Source organism: Trichoplusia ni, chromosome 2 (genome assembly GCF_003590095.1).
Source record: "Trichoplusia ni isolate ovarian cell line Hi5 chromosome 2, tn1, whole genome shotgun sequence".
Lineage (NCBI taxonomy): Eukaryota > Metazoa > Arthropoda > Insecta > Lepidoptera > Noctuidae > Trichoplusia > Trichoplusia ni.
The window spans coordinates 16,109,247-16,124,162 of NC_039479.1; the positions used below are offsets into that span (position 1 = coordinate 16,109,247).

General features: G+C 35.2%; 1 protein-coding gene across 5 annotated transcripts in view; it reads right to left on the reverse strand.

Moving 5' to 3' along the window:
• LOC113508418 (eye-specific diacylglycerol kinase) overlaps window positions 1-14,916 on the reverse strand; it is a 131,229-nt gene that overhangs the window by 19,005 nt on the left and 97,308 nt on the right. For 4 of the 5 annotated variants that reach the window (XM_026891455.1, XM_026891457.1, XM_026891458.1 and 1 more), the window contains 5 exons: window positions 10,659-10,862; window positions 4,119-4,205; window positions 3,634-3,763; window positions 3,213-3,519; window positions 1,979-2,147 (listed from right to left, as the gene is read on the reverse strand). In XM_026891455.1, coding sequence (XP_026747256.1) covers window positions 1,979-2,147; window positions 3,213-3,519; window positions 3,634-3,763; window positions 4,119-4,205; window positions 10,659-10,862 — 897 coding nt within the window. The remainder of the gene's footprint in view (window positions 1-1,978; window positions 2,148-3,212; window positions 3,520-3,633; window positions 3,764-4,118; window positions 4,206-10,658; window positions 10,863-14,916) is intronic. The other variant, XM_026891456.1, reaches the window with a different exon arrangement.

Below are 14,916 nucleotides of genomic sequence, written 5' to 3' on the forward strand. Positions count from 1 at the left end.
AGCGCCACGTTTTCGAAGCTTAAATTGCAGTCATAAGGGAAATTATGCGGTCCTTTGACTATCGGCAAATAAGCACAACGAGGGTGAAAACGCTGGAACATTTGGAAATCGTAACAATGAAAGAATATTACTGAAATCCGGAGCTAGAACGGAGTGTCGTTTTGGAGAATACTAAAATTTTCATGAACAAAGTAATAAACTTTGTTTATGGGCTCGTTAAAACATATTGTCGTACATCAAGCGACAACGAGTAATAATAACATTTGCATATTCAGAGGTACACCTTTTTTCCCTGTTCATATAAATGACGGTAAGTGTGTATAAATGTAGGGCAGCATTAAATTCTGAATATCAACTTGGTTCACCCTTACTTCAACCGCAGAAAAATAAAAGAACGTAATGAAGCACTTACGATTAGTGAAGATAAATCGACTCTTGTTTTTATTACCTTCTACGGAATCCACCTGCAATTTTCAGCAGTGTAATAAGGCTTAATTTGAGGTAATAATCTAAATGAACCCTCATTTACTGAATGTATATTTGCTGCAACAATTTGTCGCGGATGTAAAACAGTCATTTATTCAAGGAGGAGGTTATAGCGAAACACGAAATGTGGAACTAACGGACAAATAAAGGTATGTTTCGTGAGGCAATTTGTATTATTTACTTAATACCGTACGCCATACCCAGTTAAGCATTTGGACAGTTCCCATGGGGTGCGAACGAATTTATTTTTCGCGCCAGTCTCGACACTTCTATCCCCGAGGCGTGGACATTTGGGCAACGTTAACGTCATAATCTCGTTCGACATGTCTCTACAACGATTACGCGATTTTTGTTTTATTTTCACACCGAATATTTAAGCCTACGGTAGCCGCCAAAGGCTTGGCTATACAGTTTTAATCTTTTTTTGATAAAAATGTAAATAAAAGTGTTTTTGTGACGGTGTGACAAAAAAATGTAAAGCAAAATGGTGTTTTGTTTTTGCGAGTTGATATTTGTTTGTTGGAAATAAATTAAATATACAATGTGAGATATAAACTTTGTTTACAATCGATACAAGAGTTGAAACATCAGAATATTGGAAAAGAGGAATTATTTTTTTTTGGGCCAAAATCCCGTAATGTTTGTTTTTGCTTTTTACTGCATTATTGTGAAATTGAAGCGTCACTTTTGAATAGGGTAGAAAATACAGTTTCTTTCAAAAATGTATAGGTATATTATTTATGAAAGATTTATTAATAACATACTGTAGTAAAACAATATCCTATAGCCGGAGTGGTTAAAACGGGAGGCAGGGTATAACAAAAGCCTGATTAATCGATGAACAATAATGGTCTATGAATATTTTATATTAAAAATCTGTTGGCGTGTCGAAACACAGTTTTGTAGTCGATTTCAATAATGGCGTATGTAATTGGTATCCGCCTTTTAACGTGAACAGTTCATACTATACGGCTGAATGAGGTGTGCTCAATGCTCACTAATAGAAAAAAAATATTGTCTGGCTTGTTGTCTTCAATGTCAGAGGTCAAGTGTTCGATTCCCACGCAGAACAAACGTTCTGGTGATGAGCACGATCAGTGTCTGATTAGTTGTAACTTTAATATGATATGCTTGTATTTACAAATATGTAAGTAAGATTATCAGTTGTCTAGTATATCGCAAGCTTTGCTTCCTTGAGACTATATGTCGTTGTAAAAGTTGTGGATACAATTTTTACTAAAATATAACAAATAAATGGTACTTTTGTACACGCATTGAATACTGTTAAAATTAAATAAGCCTAAACCATTCCTTAGATTGTCCTCAGATAAGCAAGTTTTATATCAGTTTGAAGAAAACTACAAATAGCTTTAAAAAAACCAGTAGGCAAACTCTTAATGAATAACTATTAATGTCTTGAATTTAATGGAACCTTTAAATAGTATATTTTATGCTGACATTATTCAATAATAAACTATTATAAAGTACTTACGCCACCCCAGCCCAGCGCTCGTGCCAGATCATTGCCGGTACCAAGAGGCAGCACGCCCACAGCCGGACGGGACCCGATGCGGTCGAGCACGCTGAGCACCCAGCCCACGGTGCCGTCGCCGCCGCACGCCAACACGCGCAGGTTTGGCACCTTGCGGAACAGCTCCAACCTGCCATGATGGTACTATGATGTTACTGGACAATAGGCTAATGGATAAAACGGTTAAAGATTTATAATCGTCTACAAGTGTACTACGAAGACGAAAGATCATGAGATGAATTTAGAACACGTGATTATTTGACAAAACTCTCAAACCAGCTGAGTAAAGTGATCAAACGAGTTTGAGCCAAAACAAAAACTAGGTATATGTTTTGTCGCCTCGTGTGTTTTTAAACATTAAAGTTTTAATTTTGGTTTTGATTTTAAAACAGATCTAGGTATGTGAAACCTTTTTGTCTTAAAATAAGTTATTTTTTTATAACAATCTTAACTGTTATACAGAAATAAATCGAATAAACTTTCAGTCTTTTAAATTGCACAGCTAAAATAATTCATGATTGATATGAGCACCTAAGCAAGGTAAATAAATAAAATATAAATTCTCTCCTTCATCTTTATCGTAGCTATGAAGCTCCTTATAATAGAATGAGCGTCTTATTAATATTGTAAACAACAGTGCCAACCAAATTTATTATGTATTCACCGAATAGTCGGTAAAATTACAACGGAAGAATATTGTATAGGTAATATGCAAATTGTTCGTAGCTAAAATCGCAAGGCTGCCCACACCACACGGGGCGCAAGTTTGAGAAAAAGCTTTAGTGACAGTGATGACGCGGAGGGTCCCCCATTTCCCATTAGCCTGACGATCCCGAGAGCGCCCCGCTAAGACTGGCACGGCGAGCGAAGTTCGGGCTCGAAATTTTAATGGGTCAAACCGATTATTGGCTTTGTCAGGTTGGCAGCGGCGGTTGGGCAGTTTATCCCTTATACCGCACGGCAAATTGCAAACTTACAGCTCTTTGTCTGTTATTAAAAGGGGGCGACACTATTGGTTCTGTTTTATAGGTCCCGTTCGAGCAATAAACTGGAGTGCACAATGTAGCTTATAAGTAGTGTTTTAGAATTGCATCGAGGTCCTACAATGTAACACGTTGTTGAGCTAATACGCTACCTACTTTCATACTTTGTATGTTTGTATTTGGTATATTGAAATGGTACAGAATAACATTACCCAGGTCCAGGTCCTCCTTGTGTGAGATCGAACACTTGTCTTGGATTGAGGAGCCACTGGAACTTCTGCAGCAGTTTGGCGCCCTGGTTGCCACCGCTCTTCGGGTTTATAAACACTAACACTGGTTTCACGCTCGCCGTAGGAATAGGCTTTATCACAAATGTTTTCTGTTCATTCTTCGAGTCTTTCCCTTTCTTCTTGGAAGCATTTTTTTTCTTAGGCGATTTTCTTAGTGACGACTTAAAGCTACCCCTTCTTGGTAATTTGACGATCCATGACGGCGGTACTATTATGGTGGACTGCGATCCTATTGGCACAATATAGAATAGAATCAGGCACTTGCGGATTATGAAGAAATTCTTCTTCACAGTTACGTGAAGAAGTTAGCAGTGAATATTTGAATTTTTATAGTATATCGTACCTAATGCGCACTCCTCTCCTATTCGTTGAAGATTGAAACAACTCTCTTTGTTATGGTACGCATCTTTGCACCACGAACATGTCAAGGCAACAATTTCTTTCGAGCTAAACGACAATTTAGCCTGCAGCGACTGTTGAAAAAGAAATTCTTACATTAATTTCGTCTCTGACAAATATTAATAACAAACATTGTTAGCAAGTACATTTCCTAAATGTTATAGAAGCAACATAATGTACAGGTTGAATAATAATACCAACATTCCTGAAATATATCTCTTAAATTAAATTGTTTCATTTTGGAACAAATTTGATGGAAGGTTAACAATCATTTTGATTTACGTTCATTAAAAAAGGTATGTAATTGTATTTCAGCTAGTAAACAATGGAAAGACGTTAGGGTTGTCACAAACAGGAATGCAGGTGACTGATTAAATTGGGGACAGTAGTAACGCCTTCGCCAGCCACCGTGAAACATAAGATACGCACATTAACTTCACCATTGTCTACTTCTACAGGCTTGTCTAACGTGTCCTGTGACGTAATGCACCACCGACAGCAGCCGCGCCGGAATGACTGACAACAAAACAACCATGCAACAACACACGTGCAAAATGAATAACAAGTGATTACACACAAAATAAGCCACAATAAGCAACATATATTCGCTACCACATAAATAATATACTACTATGGAATTAAGGGATACTTGCACTAATGAACCCAACCTTAAATTATAATGCTCTTGATTATAAATTGCCCGGTTGTAACATATTAGAATAAAACGTCAGTGCGTCATTAGAACCTATTAGGTTTATTAGGGCAAGTAACGCTTATTTTAGGTATAATGATTGATTAATATTCTAGGGAAAATCAATACAACATCAACGGCAACTTAAATGAAGTAATTTGTTCAGTTGGTCGATTATATTAAACAATAAAATAAATTTAGGGCCACTAAAAGCTTACGCTAGTAATCTATGCATACAAAATACACATGAAGCACGTAAACGTAATTACGTGTAGAGTATAAACTAAAGAATAGTGTTCATGTAAACAAAACTACAAAATACAATCTGGAAACAGTTTTTTCATTCAGAATCGTGCAGCGCCGGCCATATAAGTACTACGCGAGCCTTGCGATATGGTAACACGTCATTAAAAATGAAGTTTTAATTTCGCGTTGAGCTAGCGGCGCTCGAGTCGTGACGTGTCGCATGCGATGTAGGTACCTACCTACCTTCGTGGCATAGGTATATGTAAATGCAAATTATTTGAGTTGACGCGCGGTGTAAAGGGCTGGCCACACCGCCGCGAGCCAGCTCCCCGTGGCTACACTCTACAGGACCGCGGTCACACGTACTTCATTAAACACGTGGTTTCTACACCCCACGCTACTACGTCGCTACATTAAATATTTATACGAGGCACCTATTAAAACAACAGCTACCTTCCAGTAGCTAGGTTGTCGTTAAAAAAGGTAGAGTCACGGTAGAGTCGCTTCTTTAATCGGACTTATTAATACTGTTTTTTTTCTGGAAGTACTTAAGTAATGAATAATAATGTTGATCGATTTTGGTATTAGGTTTTCAGTGCTCGCGCGTATGACGTTCATTGTGCCCGTAACAGGGCAATCAGATTGATCTGACGTAAGCGATATCCCATCGGCATTCACTATGAGAGAGAATATCAAATGACGAACAAATAAAATAAGACGCGTAGAATTTGTTACCGAACAGTAGTTAAAACAAATATTGACTGTCAACAAACTATGTGGGTGAGTAGTATAAATATTATTAGTTAACCAAGTCACCCAATTGAGTTTTGTAAATTGTGTTAGCGAGTTAATTAACATTATTGTTTGATGATTGTTGTGAATGGGGTTATTTACTTCGACTGATCGCAAATAGCGGACGAGCTTGATACGAACGTAATGACATTGTTGTTCCGCAAATGTTTATTAGAGGACAGACGCTTTTGTTGTTAGATAATTTATTATTGGAGACAACATGGAATAGAGCTTCATAATGTAGATGATGATTTATGTTTAGAAATTTCTAAAAGAGCAATAGGTAAAGGCAAAAAGTAATTAACATTTAAAAATGTTCAAAATGGTTTTTTTACATGGTAAAATAAGAGGTAAAAACTAGCTGGTGAGGTCCCTATTTTTTCATTTTTAGCAGATAATTTATTTCAAAATCCAAACATAGATGTTTAGTGAAAAATAAACCCGCCTAGTTTTTTTCTTTCGTTTTTTATATTAAACGAACTAACTCGTAAATTAAAATCGAAATATTTTTTTTGCAACGGAGATGAAGAACCTACTTAATAAATTAAAGTGCGCAACCGCATACATTCGTAACTTATAAGTTAGTTCAATAAAGTTTAAGATCTACACTCTACACTATAATAATACGTGTATAACGTAACTAAACACTGCTTTGTGGCTTTCCCTGCAAATTGTATTCTACTGTCTTTGGTTCCCGCCGTAAAGTTATCAGTTACAAGTTTCTGTTGTTATCCGACTTTAGATCTTATAGTTGTTTCCCTTAGAGGAACATTGGTAAAAAGCTAAATAGCTATGATGGTGAGATAGAATAGTACGTCGGGTTTTCGTATCCACTTCAATTTAAATAGTTAGAGTTTAGTTTCATTATTTCTGTTCTCATATTTTTTGGATGTTTGTTACTCTATGAGGCAAAAATCACAAGACGGATTTAGGCGATTTTCGTACACAGGTAGTTTACAGATAGTTTATAACTGCATAAACATATAACATAGTTTTTATCCAGATTGTATTTTCCCGTGGAACAATTTTCTTTATAGTGATCTACTATTGTTGTTAATCGAGGCAAATTGGAGTCAGTTTTTATGGTCCGTAGTATATCATGTTTTATATTTCTCACTATTATGTATACGGGACTGCACAAGAAACTTTAAAATGTATCAGCAGATAACAAAAAGGCTAAGCCATCAAAAACCGCAACATCCATTTAGTTTCATTCGTGGTTTCAACAGTATTTAAAATAAAACCGAAGCGAATTATTTAAAAGCACATTTCTCTTCACACCTACATTTTGCGGTATATTTTTGCACACAAAGAGCCCCATTCGCATTAGCGAGTGACATAAAACTACGTCATAGAGTGCAAAGTTAACCCATGCGGTTTGATATTAAAACGTTTAAACATCCAATTTTAAACGCAGGTTTTAATCTCTCTCATAGTCGCAGTTTTAAATGACGTTGATGATAGGCTAACTCAATGTACGCTATAATCTAAATTACACATTTATGGGTTTACCAAATATTATACACATCCATTAATATACCGCACTCGGTATTTGCTGCCACCACAAGTGGGAAGGAAATGTGTATTTTGAAGTGGGACTGGGCTGGTCCTAACTAACTATTAACTAACAGCTGGGCCAAGATTATAATATCAGATTAGATTCCCTGAAACTACAAGAGACTACGTGGTTTGCCCGGGAAAAACCCATGACGGTCTGTGCAGAAAAATAATGCCTTAAAAATAGATTATCTCATTTATAAAAAAAAAAACATTCTGCGGTAAAGCATGATCACAAACGTATCCTTAGAAGAACGTAAATGAAGCTATATTATTGTGCTATTTACTAGAATGTTAGAAACCCGTGAACTCCCTCGAGACACATTAAACAGCAGCTAAGGTAATCAAATAAAATACGTCACGTCTCTAAGCATCCAACAACAGTTTGTTAACTTAAGTTTTACTGTGTGATTAGAACGTTAATGGTCTTAGAATTAGACTCCTACGTGGTCCATCGAAAAACTTTCCCCATTAAATGAATGTCCGAATTAAAGGCACGATCGGTTCCTAAATAATTGAAGACTCAATTAAGTAGTTCGTGCAAAGGGACCCTTACTTGGATAATGTCGGGGAAGACGGGAGTCGCACTCTTGAGGTAAGGTTCATTTTTATTAGTGCCTTTTACCGCATACGGTGAGATCCCGAATACGGAGTAGCCACTAAAGATTTATTTCGGTTTTTGGCAAGAGGGGGACGGAACCAGTTAACACTACGCCAATAAAACATCGCTTCAGCGAGATCAGGACCAACAAAAACAGTTTCCGAATGCGGGCCTTAAGGTGTGCTTAAACTAACCCGGACAAGCATCTGTAAGTAAGAACCTGAGTCTTCCAGAAGTTGAATATATCTCGAACTGACTGACACACAAATTCATACATAGTAATGATCTTCAGCCAGTGTAGGCGATTGATCCGGCTCATTTAATTGTAGCTATGTGCCATTAATTAAATAATCATCTAATTTATTACGCTAATGCGTTTCAGTAATTGATGGAATACGTTTCGATGGTCGATTTGATCAAATGAGATTATAAAAAATCGATTGTTTGACAATTGGTATTTTATTCCTTAACTTAATTGTATCAACGCAGTTTCTGGTTTTGTAACTTAAAAAGTAAGAACGAGTAACCAATTTTTTATATATTTTTTCTTTTTTTAAGGATCAGTGAAGTGTAATCTGTTTAAATCTGAATAAATTTAAATTATTCATCACACGTAATGCTTTTCGAGGTTATCTAAGTACCTATCTACATACATAAGGAAATTTTTGACATTTCATTTTTTTTAAGGTTGTATTATTGGTAATATACATGCAGCTACATGAGCTGTCATAAAGGCAATACTTTGCTTTAAAATGAGGATTCCGGTCTGACTCAAGTATTCTTTTTATTCAGTCTATTATTTTCCTATTCGCCTTTTGATACTTGCACAAATTACATGAATTAAATTCCAAATGACATGTAATAACTATTTATTTTGTTCAGCTGAGTATTACCCGCTGCAGGTCAAAGGCCGTAAGGTAATTACTAATTTGGTTTTTGTTTAAAAGAATTCACATCTGATATATCATACTTAAACAAGCATGTTGGGACAATATCGTACGACCTATGGATTGGAATCACGTTTCGAGCGTCTCTATGTATACTTTTCAAACCTACCTGAAATTAGAAAATTATTTTTAAACACATTTGCATGTTTTGTGTCTTATAATTTTATTATTTACGACTCTGCGAAGCTTCATGCTTGATGAGCTTGCAATGTTTCGTACCTAATGATCAGCTGCTAGTCGATGGTTGTAATGGTCAATTATCTTAATTGTTAAGTATCGTGTTATGGTGATACTGTTGAATCAGCATACACATAATTATCTTTTTAATGCTTCAAGTACACGTACGAAGCTTAATCTAAGCCAATGTAATGTAATAAATACAATTAGGTAAACGGAGTGAATAGAAAAAAAAACCAAGGTGGATGTAAACACAGTTTTTCTAAAGATTTGTACGTTTTACGAGGCTTTATAAAGTAATTTTATAAAGATTTACAAACGTGAAAACTATTGTATTAAATTAGTTTTATTAGTAAACAAATGCATCTCTCCATTTTTAAACAAATAAACTCTTATTATTTACCCTTTTAAACTTTATTTACTTCGTTTTACGGCACATGCTAGGGTAGCAACAAGTTTGCAAAAAAAAAGCTGAAAGACAGGTAAGAAAAAAAGTACAAGTGGCAACGCAAATTTCACATAAGCGTGCGTCGCGGTCGTTGGAGATTGGACATGAGCATGTAATTTTCCTCTCTCCTACTTTGCCGTGCCAGACAGGGTCCACGATTGTTACTCTTAAGTTTATTTTGTTAAGACCAAATGTTAACATTGTGGAGTGCAAATAAAATATTGAGTATTGAGATTAAAGTCTCAGTGTAATGACTTCACCTGCCTTATATGCGAAGGGGCGTATATACAGTGATGGTGAATTTAAACAAAATATCAAAAAAGACACGTTTTCAACTACATTTAAATTTTATCAAAGTCGGTTCAGCCGTTTTTATAGTTGTAAATTGCATTCACATCGGGTTTGAAGCTACCCTGAAAATTTCAGCCTGCTAGCTTAACGGGAAGTGCCTTAAAATTCAACCGGAACGACAAACAAATAAACAAGAAAAGTGAGTGCATAAAAACGTGGGAATAATAATTACAAAAAGAAATTTTCGGACTAAAACTACTGTTCCATTTTCACTTAAATTGAATCGAAATTTACGTAATGAGCTAAGGATACTTAAATATGAAAAATATTTTTTTTTTACAGAATTTTGCCAGTGAGCTAACGATGTCGATATTAAAATAATTAGTATTTTTTAAAGAAAGAAATTGCTAAAACTATTAAATTGACAGGTAGCAATTATGTTATTTGAAATCAGTTCAAGTACTTTATTTTATTATGTATGTTCGTAATTAATTAAATGACTCCTGTTGTGCAATAAATATCCTCCGATGTTTATATTGGTACACGTGTACGTGAAAGCATTCCGCAATAAAATAAATTAAAATCAATATTAACGCAACGTTGGTAACTCGAAACGCAATCTGATTGAATGAGCAATATTTTATTCGTCAATTAATTTTATTCAGTTTGATGTGTAACGATTTATGTCCACGTTACTTTTCATATTAAATACGTTTTTTTTTTATCGTCGCTATTTAACTAAAAACGGTTATAAATTATTTTGTGCCGATTTTGGTGCAGTTAGCTATGGAAGTTTTATCTCTATATCGAACGTAATGGCAATTATCACAATATGATTGACCATATTATTATAACCCATAACTTATGTAAACATATAGGTTAATGATCACAACAGAATACCCATACACCTCTATCATAATGAAAACGGCTGATTGATTAAGTACCATATCAATCAAAATAAGATTAATTAAATAAATTCGTTACATTGTCAAATGATACCTAATTGCGGTCAGACGGTTAAAATATATCAAATATTTTTCGACAATAATTCGTAAAATCGATTTCCAATTAAAAAAAGAACACGCAACTAAAAATAAATGCAAAGCTTTTAAATTAAACGAAAATAAACGTTCTTTATTCAAAACAGCCGTTTCCCTATGACAGCTGTCAGCACGACATTGACCGGTGACGTAAGCGACATAAAAATAACGGCCCTCACCTTACCGCAGGCCTTGCACTTGCCCTTCTCTGAGCGGCGGTGGACCCAGTGGTGGTGCGTGATGGTCTGCTCGCGGTACTGCCGCACGCCCACGTCCCGGAACGTCGGCTTGCACGTGAACTGCACGCGGTCCATCAGAATATCTATACATGCTTGGTGCGCGACGATCTTGCAAGCCGAACACTTCATGCGAGAACCATGTTTCTGAAAAAAAAAAACAATCGTTAACAACTTTGAATACTTTAGGATTAATCTACTAATCTCAATGAGTTATTCCGTGACCTAAATAATTTGTTGTAATCACCATTAAAAATTGATTAAATCAAACTAGGTGCTACTGCGTGTTTCAATTTCGCCGAGGCTTGAAATTCAATATAAAATTAAACGAATAAATTCTACTAGAAAAGAATTCATCAAGTGTTATCGAAACAATTTAAATACAAGTCTTTTGAGTCTCGACATTACAAATAAAATAAATTGGTATTTACTACGGAGAGTCTAAATAAGAGATCGTTAATCTATACTTAATAGAGAACATATATTTTGGCCATCGAGTGTAAGTGTGTCTAAGTGCTCTTTAAAACCCACGAAATCCCCAGAGCCGTTGCGACTTAGAAAGGCCAACACTTACAGATAATTTCACTTACGTTGGTGTTGAATGTGCGACATCTATCTACTAGAATATAGATATTTTACTGAACTATATAAATGGTTGAAGATTAGTGTACTGTATTCGTTATTGATTAAGGACTTCGGTTGGGACCGATACTAGATCGGCGATCCCGATAAAAACTCGTTAGTAAACCGATGTATCATTTAAGTATTAATGAATGTGTATGTATATAACTACAGCAACACTCTCACAATCAAACTAAGTACGTTATCTGAAAAAGTAAAATTTTTGGAAAAAAATTATGTAAAACCTACAATTAACTTAACAGCGACCTTTGCAAAAATAATTTTAATAAAAAAATAACAAAAGTAATATATTCCAGTCTCGTGCAAATAAATTATTTATTTAAGTAAAAATGTATACAAAAATAAAAGAGAGATGTATTCAGTTCGCAGAAGGCGTGTATAATAATATTTTTTAAACAAGTTTAACTTATATTACATTACATGTTAAAAAAAGGTCGTATAGACGTGCTACGTAAAGTGTGGTAACATCGGTTTTTAGATCTAGACCTATAAATATAAAACTCTTTTATCTATCGAGAAAAGTGGAACACCAAAATGCTTTAACTTCTTTCCTTTAAATCCTTTTTGGTGACAATCGAAGTTTTTTTCAATATGACTTTGAATTCATTATTACTTGAGTAAACGTTTTGTATCAACAGGTGCGGTAACTGATGCTAGCATTTAAAACATTGGAGTTTTTCTCGGCTGTCGGTCTTGTATAGTAGGTAAGTCAGTGTTTCTTGATTTTTGTGTAGACAATAAGGCTGTAAACAGGATTTTACTATTGAGTAATAAAGTCTAAAGATACAGCCCTATTCCATATTCATAACCCTGTTTAGTTCTTATGCCGCATAAAAATGATCTCATTGTTACAGAAGCTACACGCAAATTTACTACTAGACACTTTAGTACCCCCGGCACGTCTGCAGAGCAAACGCCTCGGCGACCTCAAACTCGCTGAATTTTTAAATTCCTTATAATAAATACACTCCATCGAACTGTCTAGGGAATAACAAGTCCGAATTTAATACATATTTTATCCTGACAGTTTTATTGAGGTTTAAAAATAAATTCGTTTTCACACGTCGAGCCAGCCAGTTCTATTTCGTTTCGATAAATAACACAAGGCTTTTTACTTTAATGTTAATTAAGCTACATTTACATACCGATATTATAGAAATAACAGTTTCAGACTTCGTATTAATTAGTTGGCTTTCATGTTTCAAGCGTTTTCAAATTAAAATTGAAATATAAGTTAGTTTCATTGTTGGGAACAGTGTGCGGGAGTTTGTATTCAGGAAATTAAAATATACATTAGTTATTGTTCTGTTTGTCACCAGTAACAGTATGCCGTTTTTGTGAAGTAACTACGTACATATTACATTTATACGAGCGTACAAAACACAACATGATGTTACATAACACACGTGGGTATAGTTCTAATAATTTCAATATTAATAGAAATATTCGCATGTAAACATTAAGTAGGTAATCAAGTAAGTACTAATGAAACTATATTATGTATAACAACAACAATAACAGACCAAAATATAGAATCAATAACTCCCGGCTAAATATTCTAAATTCGGAGCACGGAGGTTCTTATAAATAGACAGACCGCTGGTGACAAAGAATAAACTTTGATTACAGCGCTATAAGTACGTACGGGGCGGGGTGGCCAGAACAAAAAGTAACTTGCTACAAGTTTGAAGAAGTTGGGAAACAAAACGCTGCCAGCCACTACTCAAATATTTACTCCGCCCGTCTCAGGGCAAGTGTCGAGACCCACAATTTGCCATTGATTGCCTTTATGAAGCACACGAGAAACCCTTTTGTTGCACCCAGTGACAGGTCATCGCCTCTACAAATAGAGGCTCTGGATCATTAATCTTGTACGACTACAACCGACTTGCGACATAATAGGCCGGAAACTTGCTAATGGTTGTTGCGAAAATTACATTTCTTTCACAGTGGTTTAACCAAGACGCGAAGCGAGATTGTCTGTATCATGGTGTAAGCTTCAATAGATTTTATTCACGAAGGTACAAAGAAATTCTTTGAAAAGAATCGCACAAAATAAATAATGGACGAGTGAATGTATAAGATATTTTTTTTACTGATTCATAAACCTCTTTACTAGATAATATAACAAGAATGAAAATCTGTCTTGACGTACTATTTTCCACGTCAAAATTCATTAGAGCAGCAGGTAATTTACTTAACCGAGCTCGTCGGGTAATTTACGGGTTCATTGTGTCTTTGACATTCAATATAAGAATGTCATTTAAAGAAAATTTATTTTTCTATACAATGCTGCTATTGTTGAAGCTTTCATCTTATAAAATGTTGCTCTTAAGAACAATAAGTATTAATTTCGTACAACATAATTATACGTATCATAAAGCAGAGGTATTTTACATTTATTATAGAAATAAAATTATAATGGCTTGCTGGGGAGATGATAAAAATTAGAGCTACTATTAATCCGTAGTTGCGGTGAGATAGTCCCCATTTTAATCTTGCAACGTGCGCTAGATTAACTTTATGTTCCCATGAGGATCACAAGATTGGAGACATGTAGGTTACGGGAATGGTGACATCATTTTGCGACGTAATGCTTCTTAAGGCTATATTTTTAAGCTTCTTATTTACTTACATAGATTTTCCTTAATAGCGGTGCTCAAATCTTTTAGGCGTGTTACGTGGGTTGTTTTAATGAGTCACGTATGTGGTAAACTTTATTTGTGTGACTTGTACTCATTTGTAACACTAAACAGTGCTTATAAATAGTAGAGTCATGGCATAATTGAGACAAACATGTCTTGTCAATTATAATAAGGAAGACCGCCGGAAAACCAATTTGTAATTTCTACTTTAAAATCACAAGCCTTCATTACATTTGCAGTGTTATTTTCTACAGTATAATTTGTGTTGTAGATGTTATCATAAATAACAGGAAACGTACATTTTACAATCAAGGTAATTTATTCATATAATTTTCAGCGCTATAATTTGGCACTATATAAAGGCCAGGCTCAATATAGCAACTGAAATACAAGTACCAAGTGCCTACTAAGAGTGATGCCACACCATCGTTGCGGCTACGCTGCGTTGTAGCAACGTTATGATTGCAATGCAGCAAGAGCGCCGCTTTGACGCTATTTGACACTAGGTTGGTGCTCTGTCGTTTTAACGTATCTTCTTTCCTCACCTGCCTACTTTCCTTGTGTGATACTCTTACATTGTGTCACCGTCCGTCATTTCAGAGCATCGTGTCTCATAATATATTGTGTACATTCATAAGTAGAGTGACAGAGCTAAGTCAACGTAACGCAATTGCAACGCATAGCTAACGCCCGTGTGGCATCACCCTAACTCGTACGTCACGTAGATGGCGTAAAAACAAATGAAATCTTTATTTGAGACGGTTTTTATGATAGCTATATAAGCTATTTTCTTTTGTTTAAAAATGAATATGGAATTTTATTGAAAACATGTTCTTATCCTTCTACCAGCTTATTACAGTCGCACTGCAGGGCAAGGCAGCCTCTAAACACGTATTCGCTTAGCTTGTTTATGT